The sequence below is a fragment of the Galeopterus variegatus genome, unplaced genomic scaffold (assembly GCF_000696425.1).
Source record: "Galeopterus variegatus unplaced genomic scaffold, G_variegatus-3.0.2 Scaffold14, whole genome shotgun sequence".
In the NCBI taxonomy this organism is placed as follows: domain Eukaryota; kingdom Metazoa; phylum Chordata; class Mammalia; order Dermoptera; family Cynocephalidae; genus Galeopterus; species Galeopterus variegatus.
Window position 1 is genome coordinate 1,495,573 of NW_007726125.1, and position 19,705 is coordinate 1,515,277.

Sequence of the window (19,705 nt, forward strand, 5' to 3'; positions counted from 1 at the left end):
GACCCAACGTCCGGCCACCGGGGAGGCCCTCACCTCAGGGGGGTCCCGGCCGCGGGAGGCCTGGGACGACGGCCCGGCCACCGGGGAGGCCCTCACCTCAGGGGGGTCCCGGCCGCGGGAGGCCTGGGACGACGGCCCGGCCACCGGGGAGGCCCTCACCTCAGGGGGGTCCCGGCCGCGGGAGGCCTGGGACGACGGCCCGGCCACCGGGGAGGCCCTCACCTCAGGGGGGTCCCGGCCGCGGGAGGCCTGGGACGACGGCCCGGCCACCGGGGAGGCCCTCACCTCAGGGGGGTCCCGGCCGCGGGAGGCCTGGGACGACGGCCCGGCCACCGGGGAGGCCCTCACCTCAGGGGGGTCCCGGCCGCGGGAGGCCTGGGACGACGGCCCGGCCACCGGGGAGGCCCTCACCTCAGGGGGGTCCCGGCCGCGGGAGGCCTGGGACGACGGCCCGGCCACCGGGGAGGCCCTCACCTCAGGGGGGTCCCGGCCGCGGGAGGCCTGGGACGACGGCCCGGCCACCGGGGAGGCCCTCACCTCAGGGGGGCCTGCGGCCCCCGAACTCTCTCAGCGCGAAGGCCCAAGGCCGGGGGACCTGGCCAGGCTGCAGTGGCCCTCATGGCCCCTCAGGGCTCGGCTGACCCCTCGTGGCCCGTGGGCCTCAGGCCTCGGACAATGAGGCCGAGGAAAGAAGAAAGGCCCTACTTTGGGGTGATCGCCCAGGGGCCCGAAGGCTTCCCTATCTCCCCCGCCCCGTACCCTGCTACTCTCTGGACTGGATTCCACAGTTGGCGATAAGGGGAGCCAGAGTGGCTGAAATTCCTCCCGGGCTGGGAGGGAGGGGGACAGCTCTTGGGGACAAGAAGGGAGAGGGGACGGGGGAGGGGGCAACAGGGAGACCGCCCTGAGTGGGGGCTGCGTACTCAGGGTGGGGGAGTTTCGCCAGGAAGAAATAAACCTGTGTCAGTAAGGTGCCTCCTCTGGGTCCCCGACTTTGGTCCTCTCCAGGATCTTTGGGGGAGCTAGTGAGATGAAGCGGTGGGGTGAGGTGCTGGTTGGCCCTGCGGATGTCAGGCATGAAGGCTTGTAGCTCTAAGGGAGCCAACTGGCCTGCCCAGTTTGGGAGAGTGAAATGCCAAGGGAGGGGTGGAACTGATGAGCCCTTCGTTGGTTTTCCAAGAGTTAAAGGAGGTGTGGATGCTTTGTTTTAGGAGCTAGGCTACCCGCAGATACAAAGACACAGACAATGGAGAAGCACAAAGTCACTCAAAGGTACACATGTGGACAGGAGCATCGCCATGGAGAAAGACACTTCCTGCCCCCTCTGGGCAGCTCAGTTTCCCTCCACCTCTGGAGCCTATTTTCCAAAGGGAAATGTGACTGGCTATTGGGATAGTGGTTGTTTCATAGCCCCAGAATTTGGCTTGTTATAGATTATGCAGAAAACAGCCACTCTTCTGAGACACTGTTTAGAAACCTCTTGTTCTCCCTTCCCAAAACAGCCATCAAGGACATTCAGGAAAAGTCCTGGGCACTTCCTCATGAATTGGCTGAGTCCTGTTGACCTTGGAGTTGGAAAAGTTCAAATGTAACCGGAACCGGTTTCTGCATAAAACTTGTCAAATGGTGTCACATGTCTGGGGCAGGGCTGAGGACTGGTGTTAGTGACTGAGTCAGACTGGACAAGGCCCCTGGCTGCCAGGAGAGCGTGCCCCTTCCTCCTAAGTACCAGCTCTATGAAAAAACTGGAATGAAATTTGGATATTTTTCCCAGTCCTTAGTGAAGATGAGTCCCTTGTGGGAGCCTCACATTTGTCTCACGCTGGTCTCCATGACGTGTCCAGGCTTTGCCTCCTGTGTCTGGCCTTTGTTAATTACAGTGGAACAAGTAGAAGAGGTGGAAGCAGGGTCCTTCTTGGAGACAGCAGCAGTGGAGGAAGGGGAGGAAGGGTGGCTTGAAAACCAGGCAGAATGGGGAGGGTAAGGGATCTGGCCTGTTAGGAAAAAGGCTGGTGGACACAGTGCTCCTGCCTGGCTGAGCAGGTGTGTGGTAGGTTAATTTTAATTGCACAACTGATGAGCACAAAGCAGTGTGCAAGCCTGAGAGCTAGAGGTGGGATAGAAGTGGCTGGCTTGCGTCCCCTTGGACCTAAACATCAATGCTCTTAAAAGAAGTCTCTTTTCAAATATTTGGAGGAGGCAAGACAGGGGCAGTGGGAGATATGGTTTTCTAGCCTTGGACTTTGGGCTGTGTTTTGCCCCTGCAGTTTTTCACTGCTCCTGCCAGCAGGCCACAGACCCCCACAAGTTCTGAGGGACAAGGAGAGCCAGATTTCTCTGACCTCTGGGAAAAAAGCCTTCAGCCAAAGAGGGGAAAGTATAAATGAGGCTGCATTGGGGAGTGAAGGATGAGGGGCAGTTCCCAGTTCTGTAAGAAGGCCTGACTTGGGTTGGAAGAGGCAACCATATGTCTGCTGTCCTTCAGAACAGCCTGGCTGCCTGTGGGCATGGGGAGAAGGTCCAAGAGACAAGGGAGAAAGGGGGTTGCTTGAGGACTTTACCAGCTGTGTTTGGCTCCAGCCCAGCTGAGTCCTGACTGTCCCAGAGTCCTGACCAAGAGGCAAGTTCCATCTTGGGTCTGCCATTATAAAATCTGTCATGGAGCTCTTGAGGCATCATTCTCATGGGCTATTGTGAGGATGGGTTGCCCTGGAAGCTAAAGGTCAGCTGGGCTGGTGGCCAGGCACCAGAGGCCTTGGTCTGGGGTCCGGGACTTATCTCCCCAAGCACACCTCACCTTTCCTTGCCCCACAGCCCGGGAGGGGTTTTCAGTCCAACATCAGTTCAAGGATGTTTTCAATGCTTACTGGGGTCAGAGACCCAACATGTAGATACTCTCACCAAACTGTAGGCCAACCCCTTTATGTCATCCAGCCTCTAGAACTTCACCTCTATAGGAAGGTGGGGTGTGGGTAGGCTAGAGTAAGTTAAGGTACCACAGTTGGGTGGAAGCAGTTATGACTAACTAGCTTTTGCAGGACACTCTGATGTTCCAGAAATCCCTGCCCCCTCATTTCTTGGAGACCCTGGTCCAGGTCCAGGGCTCAGAGGAGCAGCAGAACCTATGATGTTGCTACAGGTAGCTTTGAAACAACCTCTGCTGTTCTGCTTGGGTCAGGCAGGCTGTCTAGGGCTTTTAGGGAAACTGAATTATCAAGCCAGGTCTTTCCAAGGGCCTTTTATGACCCAAATAGATGAAAGTTAGGAAGGATGGGAGGTCCCCAGCTTCTATGGCCAGTCCTGGTTTCTCTTCAGGCCTACTTCTCTCCTTTATGAATTCTCTGAATTCTCAATCTCTAAATTGAAAGTGGAATGAAGAACTCTTTAAAGCCTTTCTGCCCCAACATTTGATGCCTCTGATTCTGACCCCCTCAGAGTCAGCGAATGGGGAGCTCCCCTGGCTTGAGAGTCCTGAGCCTACCATGGGCCCAGTAAGCAGGGCACAGGCCTTCTGCCTTCTGAAAACAAGGTGCCTCCGTCCCAGGATTCCTCCTGACCAGATAAACATGTAAGAGTGAGATCCAGAGAAAACAGGACAATGGGGACAGAGAGCAGAGCATTGTAAACAGGCCCGGAGAGGGAGCTGGGGGAGGAGCCACTAACCCAGCGGTCTCTCGCCCACGCCCACGTGTTAGGTGGGACCTGTGGATCCTGTCATTTTCGTCTGAATTAGAAAGCTGACTCTCCCCCTCTCCTTCCCAGGGAAGAAATTTAGACTGAAAGAAGAACTCTTTTAATTCTGAGAGAGACAGAGGAAGTTTACGGTCAGGAATGGATGAAGTTGGCCATGTCTTGGAACCATGGGAAATTCTGCCCACAGAGCCTCCAGAGGATTTTTAAAACTCTGAGCAAAGGCAGCTACATGCTTAATCCCTTCTTTTCTGGAGCAGCAGTTCTGTCTGGGGGGCAGGACCCTTCTTTCCTGTTTGAAGAATGCATTTCCTCATCTTCCCTCCCCCTCTCCCTCTTCCCCCTCCTCCACTTCTTTCTTTCTCTCTCCCTCTCTTCTCTCCTTTTCTTTTTCTCCCTTTCTCTCTCTCCCTTTCATAGAGCAGTGGTTGAATACCCATTGTATGCCTAGCACTTTGCTAGGGGCCACAGAAGCTACAAAAAGAGCTAGGTTGAAGGCTGAGTGGGCAGGATTTAGTTGAGCAGAAGGAAGGAGGAAGGACTTTCCAAGCAGGGAGGACAAAAGTGAAGGCTCAGACCTAGGAATGGACGCATCCATGCCAGTTAGGGACAGGTCTGGCTGCAGTGGAACCTGAGTGTTGAGAAGTAGAACTATGGTTGTAGTGGGGGTGTGAGCAGATCAGGCAGGGTCTTAAAGGCCCAGTCAAGGGGTCGAGACTTGATATAATCGCAGTGGGGGCCTGCAGCATTTTGTTCAGAGAAGTGGTGTGATATGAGGGGTTAAAGAGAAGGGGGTTGAGGTGGTCATCAAATATGGAGCCATGAAGGTCTAGATCAGAGCACAACAGCAGGAGTACGGAGAAAGAAGGGCCAAAAATTGTTGACTGTCTGGATTTGGGGGGTAGAGGAGAGGGAAGAGTCCAAGATGGCAGATTTTGAGCTTAGGAGTTTGAGAAAATGCTGGTGGTATCCACAACCCAGAAGCATTGGATAGGAAGCTAGGTTTTGGGGGAAGAGGATGAGTTTTGTTTTGTGGTTATAAAAAGATGGGATCTTAATGAGGGTTTTTGTGATGAGAGATGTAAACCATAAGTGCCATTGCACAGGTTGGGCTGCTGATACGATGGGGAGAGCTTTTCTCACAGTAGGAAAAGCTGAAGGGAGTGAGTATGGATGGGGTGGCCCCTGAGATCTCCCAAAGAGCTGGGATCTAGAGTCCCACTGGAGATTATGTTAGGAAAGGTAGAGGGAGAGGTAAAAGTTGGCTCATACCAAGTGGGCTGAAGTTCCACTGAGGGGCAGTCTTGTGTGGGTCCTCACCCTCCAGTGGCCTATACAGACCTTGGTTAGTGTCTGTTCTCAGCTGCCCCAGGCAGGAGGGATGATCAGGGACTCCAGGTAGAAGGGGCCTTGTGCTGGTCTGACAGAGCTGGGTGCCTCCTGGCTCCTGCTGAATTAACCGCTTTGTTTTTCTCCTCTTCTTCACTCTCTCAGCTGATTTGCCTCGTGTGGCCTCTTTAACTGTACTTTAACATATTAATGGTGGGTGTTCTCCAGGCCACCTGTCTCCTTCCCAGCCTGTCAGGGGATTTCCAGGAATGGGGCCTCTTCTCTCCCAAAAGGTGGAGGGTTTAAGCAGGAGAGCTGTCCCCAAGCTGGGGCAGTACTGTGGGGTTGGGAAACATGCCAGGCAGCTATATGCCCCCCTCTGAGGGGCAGTGACCCAAGTACCTGGGACACACCTTCTTAAAGCACAGCCCCATAGGGCTTCCTTCCTGCCTAACCATTTTCCTGGACTCTGCTGCATTTAACAAGCTCTTGGTTTCAGATACATTGGTATCCGGTGGTGAGGCCACTTGCTAACTGGAACAGGCCAACTAAGACAGCTGGTCCCTTTTAATAGAAAGGCCTCTGGGCCCCAGATGGTGACCGATTAATACTTCTGCGACTGTTGTTGATTTCGCCTCTTCCTATCCTTGCTTTTTTGGCCTAATGATTCCATTTGCTGTTTTTGCTTAGCTTATCAAGCAACCGGTTGTCTCACCCCAGCTCTGGAAGGTAAATGCACATTGCATTACATTTCTCTGACTGCTTTTTTCTTGGGTCTGGGCATTCAGGGGCCACTGAGTGACTGCTCATGCACTAACCAGGCTGCATGGGGTTAGGGGAGGGCTGGAGGGTGGGTGCGGAGGGTATGAGAGGGTACTCACGTGAGCACGGGTCTCACAGGGGCCAGAGTTGATGCTTGCATGGGCCATTTGAAGGGGCACAGGGACTCAGGAATAGAAATGTGGGCAAGGGTCCCTGAGATGCCTGCAATGACATCTCTATGTCCCTGGGAGAGACACCATGGGAACAGAACAGAGAGCCACCAGTCACATGATCCACCTCTTTGCCAGCTTAGGTTTTCATGTTTTTTTGTAACCACATGTTTAGATTTGATACCTTATTGTCTGCCTTCTAACCATGGCCACTACCTTTAAAATTTTTTCCTGGTGTCCCTTAAGTTCTCCTTTTACCTCCTCTTACTCTGAATTTTCCTTTCCTTTGGCTTCACTCCACCCCTGCAGATTGTGAACTCTGTGGGATCAGGGAATACCATGTCAGCGTATTCCTGCATTAACGTATTCTCTGAATCTGCTGCAGAGCCAAGGCAGGGCCTGAGCAGGCCCATGGTCAAAGTTTGCCAGTTGAATGACTGTCCTCTTGCCTCCCAAGCTGGTGACAGCTCTCTATTGCTGGCTGCACTGACTGTGATGATCAAAGTGGGGATGTTTCCTGGCTACTTCCCATCACTTGGGCCTCATCCCAGACTCTGAAAGATTTGGGGAGAGTTGGCTACAGTTTCTTTACACAGAGAAAGATTTCTGAATACTTAACTAGTTTCTGAATAGCTACTAATTTCTACAGACATGATTAGAACCTACCATGTACATGGTTCTTGATGGGGATGAACACTGAGGAGACTATTCTGGGTATCTCATGGGTGGAAGTGAGGATATCAGAACTAATTTAAAGTGGAGCGTGGTAAGTGCTGGAAGAGAGAGGACCTGGGGTTTATTCAAAGCAATGTAAACAACCAAACCTAAGGGCAAGGATAGGTTCCCTTAAACATCATGAAAACCAAAGATTCTGCTGTTCTTTAGAGACACATGATTAGCCTGTGATATCCTTATGAAGTCATGGAGTTGGAAGGGCTTGGAGGTATTAGGGTTGGACATGACCATTTCCAAATGTGTGGACTTCCTGGCTTTCTAGGGAGCTGGATGCAGCACATTCAGAGTCCATCCCACATCTGAATGGTTTTGAGGATGGGGACAGAAAGCTTGTGGCAATGAGAAGCTGTGTGACATTCAGTGGAACATGACAGCATGTACAGTGACTCTTCTCATGCCCACAAATGCATTCCAAACCCACTTCCTTTGAAGGGAGAGCTTTCATCTAGCCATCCCTTTCAGCAGTTACTTATGGTTTTCCAATGTAAACCTTTTTTATAATATAGCTTAGGACCTAGTGTGGAAAGTTTGAGAAGATTTGTTATTTTCCATTCAAAAAGAGTAATGAAATAAGATAACTACCTGTTGTTGAAAATCTAGCATGAGCACTTGTCTCTGCAAATTTTCTTGAAGCATAGTATACGTGTTTTCTTACTTATCCAGTAGCCGAAATGATTTTCTTAGATTTGCCCAAGAAGCTTCATACCTAAGAGCCTAAGCTGAATATTGGATCTAGGCTCATGTTCACGGATGAGGTAGGATTCAAATTATGTAGGGAGACCATAATTAGGGATGTTTTGTATTAATCACAGAATCATAGAAGTAGGATTACATTTGGCCTGGCAGTTTCTAGAAACTGTTGGTTGAGATTTGGTATTTCCCCAAAGTCAGAAATTGCTGTTAATATGAGAGCAGCAAGAAAAGCTTTCAGATGTTATATTTCCTGAGTGTTCAGGGAGTTGATAGCCTAGGTCCTGAAGGACCTTCTATTTCTGAGTGGCTTAAGAGGGAAAGGAAAAGAAGTTTATTAGATAGATGAGTTCTAGATGAGAGAGTTGCAGGGAGTGTTATAGAACACGTCTAACTGCAGACCCGCTCAAGTGTTTAGGTGACTAAGAGGTCCCCTTTCTGGGTAGTCTTTGAAGGCTCCTGTCAACTAACTGTATACACAGGCATCTTCATTCCTGTGTAGAAACCATGGCTGGACCCTTATCAGTCCAGAAGTCTTACTTGATTCCAGACACTCTTCCTGGGATGCAACCTCTCCTCAAACACAAGTTCACAGAAAAGATACATTGAACATGGAACGCCTCCCTGCAAAATGTGTAGTGTTATAGATCCTGTTTGCTTGTGTTCCCACAAACTCTTACTCAACCCCTGGTGGAGAGGTCATGGACAGACAAACATTGCCCTTGAGTGACTGCCCCTTCCTCTGAGGCACAGAGAAAGGCGCCTTTGAATGATTCATCTTTCTTGCCATAGTTCCTCCTGCTGCTCTTTACTCAACCCACTCACGGTCCTCCCTGCTGCTCACAATAGGGTGCGTCCCTGGGGGGGAGGGGGCTGGGCATGGCTTGTGCACCACACAACCTGGCTGTGTGGTTGCGCTTCACGCCTAGGGAGACACTGTGTCTCTGCTGGCCCATGAAAGGGTTTGGCACAGTTGTTTGCTTCCCGTGCCCAGGAAGGAGCGTACTGTAAGCCCTGAGCATTGTTGGTAAGTTTGTGCTGGACTCAGAAAGCCTACAGATGCTCCTGAATTCTGGGAGATGGACTGTCACATGGGAACTAAAAGTTCTGGCTTTTGCAGGGTGAATCTGTGGTTTGGCAATCCTGCTGGTTGGTCCTGGAGCTGCCAGCCATGTTTTCACTTCAGCATGTGGTATCCAGGGATGGAGCAGGGGAGCCACAGCTGACTTTCCAGTTCTGGTCCATAGCCCTGTTTGGGATCAGAGTTCATTTGGGTCTCCCTTTTCTAACATCCCTAGGAATTAGAGTCCATCTTTGGGTCTAGACCCCTGGCATTGGCCAGCTTATTCTTTGTGCACTATGAATCTGTGCTCATAAACGTAGGAGACTTTCTTCTGAGCCCAAGCTCGAGGAGAAGCTCCTGAGCTCTTAGGACCTATGAATCCTTGAAGGTTGGCTGGCTTTTCCCTCTTTGGCATGAATGAAGGTTCTGCTATGCTAGGGGCTCCATCTCTGAGGCTTGACCTATCCATATGCGTGTCTCCCCCATGCATTGGCTTCCCTGAGGATGAAAGGTGGAGGGTGAAGCAAGGTCCCCCAGTAAGGATGGGATGGGGCACCTGGGATTGTAGTCTGTCATGCTCAGGAGCCTGCCTAGTGTGGTGGGTCTGGGTCAGGATTCTACTCAGCCCCTTGGTACCATTGCTGCCCCCAACCTGGCCAGGAGGCCCAGGCTCCCTCGAAGAAAGACTTGCCCAGGTGTTGAAGCTATGGCCATGGGATGACGGGATGACATGGTAAGATTTAAGCCGCCTTGGACAAGGCCAGACTGTGGTATATTTTGTGGGGAGGGCTGCTCTGAATAGCTTTTTGCCTTTCCTAGGAGCACCTTCTGCTCCATCATTGCTCAGCTAACAGAGGAGACCCAGCCACTATTTGAGACCACGCTGAAGTCCCGGGCTGTGTCCGAGGACAGCGACGTCAGGTTCACCTGCATCGTCACAGGTAATGAGGCTGTCTTTATGCTCCATGCCAGGGCCTCTGCACAGAGCAGGGCCCAAGGGAGCCGTGGGGACAGGTATGGGGCAGTGGGTGGTGTGCACAGAACTGTGTGAGTTGTCATTGCTTTCTTAGCTTTTGCTCCAGTTTAATCTCCCTATGTAGGCTGGTGTCCCCTTATCTTCTCATTCTGGAGTCTGCTCTTCTCCTTCAAAACCTGTCCTCAGTAAGGATTCCTCACCCTCAGGCATACATGACTGATGAATCTTAGTTCCACAGAAAGAAGTAGTCAGGCTGGCTGGTTAGCTCACTAGAAAGAGCGTGGTGCTGATAACACCAAGGTCAAGGGTTCAGATCTTGATCTAGAAAAAGAAAGTTCTCACAATGAAAGAGATCTTTAAAGCTATCTCTCCTAATGTCCCCGTTTTACACTTGAGTAGTTTGAGGCTTGGAAGTCTCACACTAGAGAGGTAGTGACATGTAGTGATTCTGACTGCAGACCCTGGAAGTTGACTGCCTGGCTTAGAACCCTGGCTCATCCCCTTTCCAGTTATAGATACTGAGCTGAGCAGGTCAGCTGCCTCATCTGTGAAGTGGGGATAATAACAGTATGAGCTTCAGAGGGTTATTGTGCGATTGAATGAGTGAATACATGCAAAGCATTTGGAATAGTACCTGGCATACGTTAAGTACCATATAAGTGTTAGAAATTAAGACTACTATTATTTGAATTTTACTGAGCTCCAAGGTAGAATTTGAAGCAGCTGCCTGGCAGAATAGGAAGTAGAGTGATGCTCCTTGGAAGGGGAAGAGAAGAGGTAGGATGCTGGGAAGCTGGCTCCAGACATTGCCCCCATCCCCCACACTACCCAGCAGAGCCTCCCATTGCACAAACCTGAGCTGCCTCAGGGACTGCAGGACCCACCAATGTGCACCCACCCCTCCCATCTGTGCAGCCACCAGTTCAAGGGTCCTAGGTCTGGTCTCCCTGTGAGAGCCCATTTTTTGGGGTAAATCAAGGCATTGGTGGTTTCCAGCAGTGACATTCCCTGATTTTGGGGGACTCGTCTACCTCAGCCAGATAAACAGTTTCTCTGGAATTGGGTTCCCATGGGCAGTGCTCACCCTTACCCAGAACCCTCTGAGCTCCAGGCTGAGAACACTCTCTGCTCCAGGGAACACTGAGACTCTGCATGGCTTACCTTAGTACAGCACGATGCATCTGGCAACTTTCTACTGTTTCCATTGTCGTCGGATTCTTACAAAACCCTGTGAAGTAAGTGCTATTATTAGTCAAATTTTACAGAAGAGGAAACTGGAAGAGGCTAGGGGACTTGCCAAAGTCCACCAAACTGGTGAGCAGGAGATACTTCTTTTACTCTCTGCAACACCTGATACTGCTTGCCTACCCTGTGTCACTGTGGCACTGTCTTAGCTCTGTTGCTTAAAACAAAATACTTAGAAATGGGTAATTTATAATAAAACGAAATTTATTGCTTACAGTTTCAGAGGCTAGGAAGTCCAAAGTCCGGGGAACATGTCTGGTGAGGGTCTTCTTTAGTGGTGGCTGTACAGCAATACAGGGGTCTCACATGGCAGAAAATGGCAGAACAGAGAGAGAGATAGCTTCTTATGTGCTTTCCTTTTAAAGCGCTCAGGACTACGCCCATGACCACCATTATTAAGCCATTCACTACAATCCAATCACCTCTTCCAGGCCCCATCTTTCAATTACTATAATAGGATCTCCTACCTTCAGCAGTTACAGTGGGAATTAAGCCTCAGTTAGGTTGGGGGGGGGGGTCTCCAGTCTACAGCAGGCACTAACAGTTTCCTAAAAAAAACCCAGTTCTTTCACAATTCCATGCTTTTGCATATGCTATTTTCTCTATTTAGAAAGTCCTTAATCATTCTTTTTAAAGAAAATTAAATTTTATTTTATCCAATTAATATGTGCACATATGGTTTTCAGCTTTTAGCTATTTCTTCTGGCATGTATACATTTCCATAATGCTGAATAATATATGAATGCCTTTGACTTTTGAGTCTTCAATTTTAGATGTTCTCTATTGTCTTCCTGTTATGGTAGGTAAGGAATTAGCTCTTTAAATCATCATTTTCTCTGTTTCTCTTCACTTATCTTCTCATATAGTCATAATTTTCTCTTAAATCAGCATTCACTGTTTACCCTATAATACCTATGCAATATTTTTCATAACTGAACATTGTAGTATACTTGATTATATTTCTTCTGTTTTTCCCAAGGTTAGTACTTTCCTTAATTTTTAAACTTATTTAGTTTATTTTTTTGATATCTATTGCTAATTTGAACCCTGGAACTTGCTAGTTTTTCTTATATTTTCTAGTAACCTCTTAATGCAATGTTCTATGAGGTCAGTGCCATCAGTAATCTGTCAATTACTTTCCTTGGAGACATCCCTCTTGGAGATCTCCATTCTTTTATTTGAACTGGTAGCCTTTTAGGCCTGATACACAGCTGTCCTTGGTCCTCCCTTTGACTTTCTCCTGGGTTCAGTTCAGCTTTCTGGATCTCATGTTTTCCTCTTTCTTGGTTTATTCCCAGGCTTTATTGAAAGACTGCTTTCAGGTCCTGAGGATGGTACGCTGCAGTGGGCATTGTGATGGCAAGCTCTGGACCTAGCTCTCCTTTGGGTCACTCCACTCCAATATGACTTAGTTTCTCTCTGGATCTGGTGTGCAGAACCAGATCTCTCTTCACTGTCATCCTGTAGATTCTCTTTATCTCTCTCCTGTGATGGATTTTCTGCTTTTTGTATTCCACATTTTTTTCTTTCTTGACTTGCATTCTTGTTTTGGTAGCTCCCTAGAGAGAGTACACAGGAAGTAAATGTTGGACTCTTTGTGTCTGAAAATGTCTTTTTTCTACATTACTCTTGATAGAGGTTTTGGCTGGATATAGAATTCTAAGTTGAAAATAATTTTTCTTCAGAATTTTAAAGACATTCCTCCCCTGTATCCTTGCTTCCAATGTTGCTGTTCAGAGTGGGAAGACAGTTTGATCCTAATTCTTTGCATGTGACCATTTTTTCTCTCTCGAAGTTTGTAAGAGTGTTCTGATATTTCATAATGATGTGTGGTTTTTTTTTTTTTTTTTTTTGTCTTTTTTTGTCTTTTTTACTGACCGGTAACGGGATCGCAACCCTCGGTGTTGCGCCCGCACCGCACTCAGCCAGTGAGCAGGAACCGGTCTCCACATGGGATCCGAACCCTCGGCGGGAGCGCCACCACACTCCCAAGCGGTGCACTCTCCAGTGTGCCACCGGGCCGGCCCCATAATGATGTGTTTTGATATGGGTGTCTTCGTCTTGGGGCGTGCTTGGATGCTTTCAGTAGGAAACTGAGAGCCTTTAGTTCTGGGAAATTTCAGATTATTTCAATGTTGATTTCTTCCTCTTGTTTTCTCTGTTCTTACTTTCTGAACTCCTGTTTGGATGTCTGTTCCCCTGGACTTGTTCTCTTATTTTCTTATCCTTTCTTCTCCTTTCATTTATTTGTCTTTTTGCTCTACTTCCTGGGAGATTTCCTCAGTTGTCTCTTTCAACTCTTCCAAGAGCTCTTTTTGTCTTTTTCTATAGCATCCTGTTCTTTTCATGAATGTAGTATCTTCTCTTAGCTCTTTGAGACTACTAATGTTTAATTTTCTTTTCTTTCTTTTTTTTTGTCCTTTTTGAGACCGGCCGCACCGCGCTCAGCCAGCGAGCTCTGTGACTGCACCGGTCATCCCTATATAGGATCCGAACCCGCGGCGGGAGCGCTGCTGCGCTCCCAGCGCCGCACTCTCCCAAGCGCGCAACGGGTCCTTTTTGAGACCGGCCGCACCGCGCTCAGCCAGCGAGCTCTGTGACTGCACCGGTCATCCCTATATAGGATCCGAACCCGCGGCGGGAGCGCTGCTGCGCTCCCAGCGCCGCACTCTCCCTAGTGCGCCACGGGCTCGGCCCTAATGTTTAATTTTCTAAAAGCTTCCTTCTCCCTGCATAGTTTGTGTTTCTTACAACTAGCTTTTATTTTTGTTGTGTGTTTAATTTAATTTTGTCCTTAATCTTCTATTATAGGTTTTCCTCAGATATCTAGGAATCTTTGGCTGTCAAATAATGATTAAGAGTGGGAGAATAAAAAGCTGATTGGAAATTCTGAGCCAGTAGGAGGGGTCTGAAAACTTGGATCTTCACTGTAGGGTGACCTGGGTAGCTGCTGTTGGGAACTGCAAAGTAAGTTTCTTTAGTTCCTTCTTCTTAGACTAGGTAGATTTCCTCATGAAAGGTTTCCTGGGAGTTATGCAGAGTAGAGGGTTTGGTGGGCTCTTAGCATAAAGCATTTATTTTATAATATATCGTTATTACATTTTTCTGTTTTTCATAGAATAGTCATGCCCTAAACTATGCTGGCTTAGCCTCAGGGCAGAGTTTTACATTTCCAGATAATAAACCTCACCTTTGGCTGTGGTGGGGAAGGAGCAGACATCCAGTGGTATAGAGTAGATGAAGGATTCCAGAGATCTGATTTTTAAGCACCTTTTAACCTTTCCTCCTTCTTCTTTACCACCAGTTCCAGAGGTCCCTGGTTGCCAGTTCTTATGCCCTTTGGGGGTTTTCTGGTGTGAAAAGCGTAGTTCTCAGTTTTTTCCACTGCTAGGTTAGGGTTTAGCTGTCTTGGGTCTGCCAAGAGTCTCCACTTGTCCATCTGTTTTCCAACTTTCAAATTTTTGTTGCTTCTGTTGCTCTCTTTGCTTGTCCCCCCTGTCCTTGTAGTTTTATATATTTTGATTAAAAATCTTCTGAACGTGGCTTGAGCGTGTTTTAGGAGAGCGTGAGAGTAGATGACATGTTAATTCTGCCTTTTTACCTAGAAGCCTACTCCTTATTTGCTTGGCAAAGTCCTTCGCATCTTTTAAGGCCCAACTCAAAGGGCCAGGTCATCTCCAGCACTTCCAGGAGAGCTCTTGCTCCATCCTCCGTGGTATAGTTTCTTTGTTCACACATCTCTCTCTCCAACAAAATCATGAGATCTACAGGGACAGGGCATACACCTGACACACTGTGCCTTTCTGGAGCTGGCACAAAGAAAGTGCTCAGTGCCTGTTTGCCGGATGACCACTGTGAACCCTGACTGTGCTGATGACAAAATCAGTATCTTTTCCACTTTCCACACTGCCTGTTCATTTCAGCTGCAGCTTTGGCGCCTTGGTAACAGCAGCTGCTGTGGAGACCTGGGACCCACTTGAGAGGTGCAGGCATCAGGGATGGCTCCCCTTCTCTCCTTCCATTCTGCCCTTTGTAGACATGGACTCTGAGGGCAGTGTGGAGATGCCAGACACGAGTCTGGCTTATAGGATCTTGGGACATTTTATCGAATACTCCCAATGTCATCATGAGAGTAAGCTTTTCCCTGTTTCAAGCCCAACCTAAAGAGCAAACTTTTATACCCATGTTTCATGATGAGCAGCCAGGTCCATGGTCTTCTGTTCAGGAGCACCTACCATGCCGAGATTCACAACACTACCAATTGAAGCCCTAACATTTCCAGGGCTCTGGCTGTCTCTAATATCCTTATCTTAGTCCATTGCCATACCTTCCCCTCTCCTTCCCCCTACTTGTCTCTACATACATCCAAAATCTCAGGTTATGTAGCAGATTAGGAAAGAGGCCTCTATGATCACCATAGTATACCATAAGCAAGCCTTTTCTAATTAGCAAGGGGAAAATTAGACTGTAAGAGAGGGGAAAGGGGGAAGGGGACGGGTGATGGAGAAGGTTCTGAGAACTAAGGAAATAAAGTTAGGAATTGGGTCTCCCTCCTCCCTGTACTATCCAGCTGTCCCCCTCCCCCAAAAGGAAATTGGGTCTCCCTGGCCTGGAGAAGCAGATGGTAGTTGGATCTATGGCTGAGACTGGCCTCCGTGTGAGACTGCTGTGCTGCTCCTGGCTCATCTCTGTGGAGACAGAGTGACTACACCTGCCTCTCCTCCTTCCCCATCTACCAGTAGCATTCCCTAAATGAGGCTGGGATATTCAGCCCCACCAGGGCCCTGCCAGCCTCAGGTGATGCTTTCCTGGTGGTCAGAATCTAGTGGGTCTTGGCTGGGCCTTCTGGCTCCTATCTCCCCCAGGGGCCCCGCTGGCCGAGTGCTGCTGTCCTCCTAGAGGCTGCCCAGATCTGTCCAGCATTGTGGCATCTCCTCAACTCTGCTATAGATTCCACGTTGGTTTGTGTGCATGTGTGCATGAGTATGTTGGGGTGAGAGTAGGAAGCACCAGCAGCAGGCAGATTGGATAAAGGGACTGAGCTTTTAGACAGAACCAAGTCCTTGAAGAAACTTTTTTTAGTTAAATAAGTTTAATATAATGACTACTTGGAGCAAAACCTCATATGTTGGTCCCAGAACCCCCAGTAAAAAAAGCACTGGAAAAAGGAAAAGGAAACCTGGGCTTTGTCACATGCCAGCTGTGTGACCCTGGGTAAGTTACTTAGCCTCTCTGAGCCTCATTTTCCTTTTGTGTAAAATTGGGATTAAAACATCTGCCTGTTTTATAGAAGAGAGGGATTTGAATTCTGACTCTTCCACTTACTAGCTAGATGACTTTGGGCAGGACCCTTAATTTCATGGGCCTTGATTTCCTCTTCTTTAAATTGGTCATTAGTAACAGTACATTCCTCATAGGATTTTTGTGAGGATTACATAAAATAGTATGTAAAAAGTATTCAGCTTAGTATCTGGCACATAGTAATTCTTCAATAAATGTTAGCAGTTGTTTGCATGGGATCGTTCTGAGGGCCAAATCAAATTCTGTATTGGAAAGTTATTTGCAAACTCCAAATTTCTATTCATTATTCTTCTTCTGAATCTGAGCTCCTCCAAACTGGGAATGGTTAGGATGAGGCTGTGAATCTCAGAGCTGGGTTTCCAAGTCAGGCCTGCTGGCTGTGAAACAGAGGTCACAGGGTGTGAAGGGGTAGAGGGAAGGCCACAAGCTCAAGTACTGCTGTGGGCTCTCCTGACCAGGGCCAAAAGTGTGTATGTGTGTGTAGCTGGGAGCGAAGAGCCCAAATCTCTCCTGCTTTTGAGTGTTTTAGGATAAAGTTCACTTTATCCAGGGGACAAGGCAATGTGTTCTCCTAAATAAATTTGCTTCCAAAGCCCATTTTTGCTCTGAAGCCCTGAGCTGTCAGATTGGCCCTCACTGTATGTGGAGGCACCAGAGGGTGGCATAGGGGTTGAGGCCCCAGCCTTGGGGCTATGGGGTCCATTCAGCATCCCCCTCCTTGCCCCACCCCAGCCCCCTCACCCCAGCCTGACTGGACTCAGATATCCTGAAGGCTGAGGCTGTATTGGGCAGGTCATGGGGCTGGTAGGCTCTGAGCCGGGCCCTTGTAGGGATGAGATCATCCCACAGGATGGTGAGGACACCTGTGCAGGCCTTGGCCACACGCACAGTGATGTAACCAGGGGCTTTAGCTCACGGTGGAAACATGGGGCTCGCTTTACAGCCAGGCCTGCCCAGAGTTTGTTCCTGGCTGGCTGACTGCAGCCTCGCCTCCCATGCTCCCTGCTCCTGTCCACAGTCCCCAGTGTGCCCTTTGCTTTTTGCCCTCACACTTTACTGTTATGGTTCCTTTACCAGGCATGCCCTTCTGTCCACCTCTTGTTTGTACACTCATTCCCTCACTCATTTACTCACTCATCCAGCTGATTTTTAGTAAACAACTACTATGTGCCAGGCACTGTCTTGGATGGTGGGGATATAGCAGTGAACAAGATATGATTCCTGCCTAAGTCTAGCAGGAGAGACAGACAGGGAAATAGTCCATTACAGTATCGTGCTTAGTGCTATGAAGGGGAAGTGCAGGTGATGTTAGAGCTGAGGGGAGGGGAGGAGACTGGAGGTGCTGGACCCAGATTTTCTGAAATTCTGCCCACCCTTCAAGTCTAGTTCAAATGTTACTCACTCTAAAAGCCTGTCCTGATTCGCCAGCCAAAAGCTCTCTTCTCTGCACCCCCAGCACTAAGATTGCTTCATTTATTCATCTATAAATATTTAATGACTGTTGATTCCATACCAGGCACTATTCTAGGAACTGGGGACACAGCAGTGAATGACTCAGATAAGCCCCTGCTGTCATGGAGCTGATATTTGTCATGGAAAGGATGGACGTAAACTAAGATACTCCTAAGTGTATAATATGTCAGGTGGCAATGTGTTCTATGAAGGAAAATAAACATAGTAAGACAGGGAGAGCTGCTGTTTTACACAGGGTGGTAGGGAAGGCCTCTCTAAGGAGTCACATGTGAACAGAGACCTGCAGGAATTGAGATGTGATGCTGCTGTGGTGTGTTGGAGGTGTGTCTGGGGCACAGCGAGCATGGGGGAGAGTGGATGGAGATGAGGGCCTGAGAGAGATGGGAGATACTGGGGTGCTTTGACTAAAGGAGCACCATGACCTGACTTTATTTTAAAAGGATCCTTCTGGCTATTGTGCTGAGAATGGGCTGAAGAGAGGCCAGGATAGAAGCAGTGAGATCAGCAAGGAGGTTATTGCAGAAATTGAGGTGTAAGATGACATTAGTGGGGAATGGAAGGAAGTGATTAGATTCTGGACATATTCTGAAGTCAGGGCTGGTAGGATTGCTTGATGGAGTGGATGTGAGAACAGGAAAAGAATAAAGCGTTACCTCCAGGTTCTAGCCTGAGCCAAATTAGAAGAATGAAGTTGCCATTTACTGAGATATGTGGGAATTGGCCTGGAGAGGAGGATAAGGAATTTGGCTTAGGACATGTTAAGTTCAATACTTCTTTGACCTTCAGGTGGAGATGCCAGGTGTGCAGTCAGAAATGGGAGCCAGGAGTGCAGGGGAGAGGTCTCTGCTGAAGATAAAAATCTTGGAGTCATAAGCATACAAATATTTAAAAGTCATAGGACAGGATTAGATCCCCTATGTTGTAAGTGTGGATAGAGAATGTAAAATGGTTCTGAGACCTGAGCCCTGGGGCAGGTCTAGGTGGTAAAGGAGACGAATGCAAGAGATGAGGAAAAATGGCCAGTGAAGTGGGAGGAGCAGCCAGAAGGCTGGTGTCCCAGAAGCAAGTGAGGAAAAAATTTCTGGAAGTGGGGTCAATGCTGCTGATCATTGGGCAGCATTGAGACATAAGCATTGGCCATTGGATTTTGCAGTGTGTAAGTCATGGGGTGACCTGGGCAAGGGCAAGTACAGAAGCCTCACTGAAGGAGGGGCAGTGAAGACAGCAAGTGCAGGCAGCGCTCTCAAAAAACTTCCAGTAAAGAAGCAAGCAGAGGAATGGGGGCAGGAGCTAGGGGAGGATGTGGGGTCAAAGGAAGCTCTTTTTACAGAAGGGAGACAGCACAGCAGGTGTATATGCTGATGAGAACGATATAATAGAGGAAAATTTCTTTCTTTTTTTTGGTAAAGACGACCGGTAAGGGGATCTTAACCCTTGACTTGGTGTTGTCAGCACCACGCTCTCCCAAGTGAGCCATGGGCCGGCCCTAATAGAGGAAGATTTCAATGATGCAGGGGGATCTTAACCCTTGACTTGGTGTTGTCAGCACCACGCTCTCCCAAGTGAGCCATGGGCCGGCCCTAATAGAGGAAGATTTCAATGATGCAGGAGAGAAAGGAATAATTGTTGGAGAGATGTTGTTGATTAGGCAAGAGGAGATGGGATCCAATGAGGGGCTGCTTTAGATAGGAGTGAGGTTTATCTTTAGACAGTGGAGAAGGCAGAGCATATGTGCAGATGCTATGTGCATTCTACCTGTGTGGAGTCATGTCTTATCTTTTCTACTGAGAGAAGAGACCCTGTCTTGCATGCTTCTGTGTCCTGGATTGGCAGTCTGCAGATACTTAATATATATATTTGAGTGAGTGTATATTAGAAGTCTTTGACTTCTGGGCCGGCCCAGTGGCGCACTGCTACAGTGCGCCGCTTGAGAGTGTGGCGGCGCTCCCGCCGAGGGTTCAGATCCCACATACAGACCAGCCGCTCACTGGCTGAGCAAGGTGCAGGCGCAACACCGAGGGTTGCGATCCGTTGCCGGTCACAAAAAAAGACAAAAAGGGGGCCGGCCCGGTGGCGCACTGGGTAGTGCGCCGCTTGGGAAGCGCGGTGGCGCTCCCGCCCGAGGGTTCGGATCCCACATACGGACCGGCTCCCGCTCACTGGCTGAGCGAGGCACGGGAGCAACGCCGAGGTTTGCAATCCCGTTGCCGGTCCCTGGTCCGGTACGGGGGCAACACTGAGGGTTGCAATCCGTTGCCGGACACGGAAAAA

At 49.0% G+C, this 19,705-nt stretch overlaps 1 protein-coding gene across 1 annotated transcript in view; it reads left to right on the top strand.

Annotated features, from left to right (window-relative positions):
- The window catches only part of ALPK3 (alpha-kinase 3), a 58,913-nt gene that overhangs the window by 4,804 nt on the left and 34,404 nt on the right, over nucleotides 1-19,705 (top strand). The window contains 3 exon segments of the mRNA XM_008565887.1: nucleotides 26-654; nucleotides 5,710-5,748; nucleotides 9,259-9,380. Coding sequence (XP_008564109.1) covers nucleotides 26-654; nucleotides 5,710-5,748; nucleotides 9,259-9,380 — 790 coding nt within the window.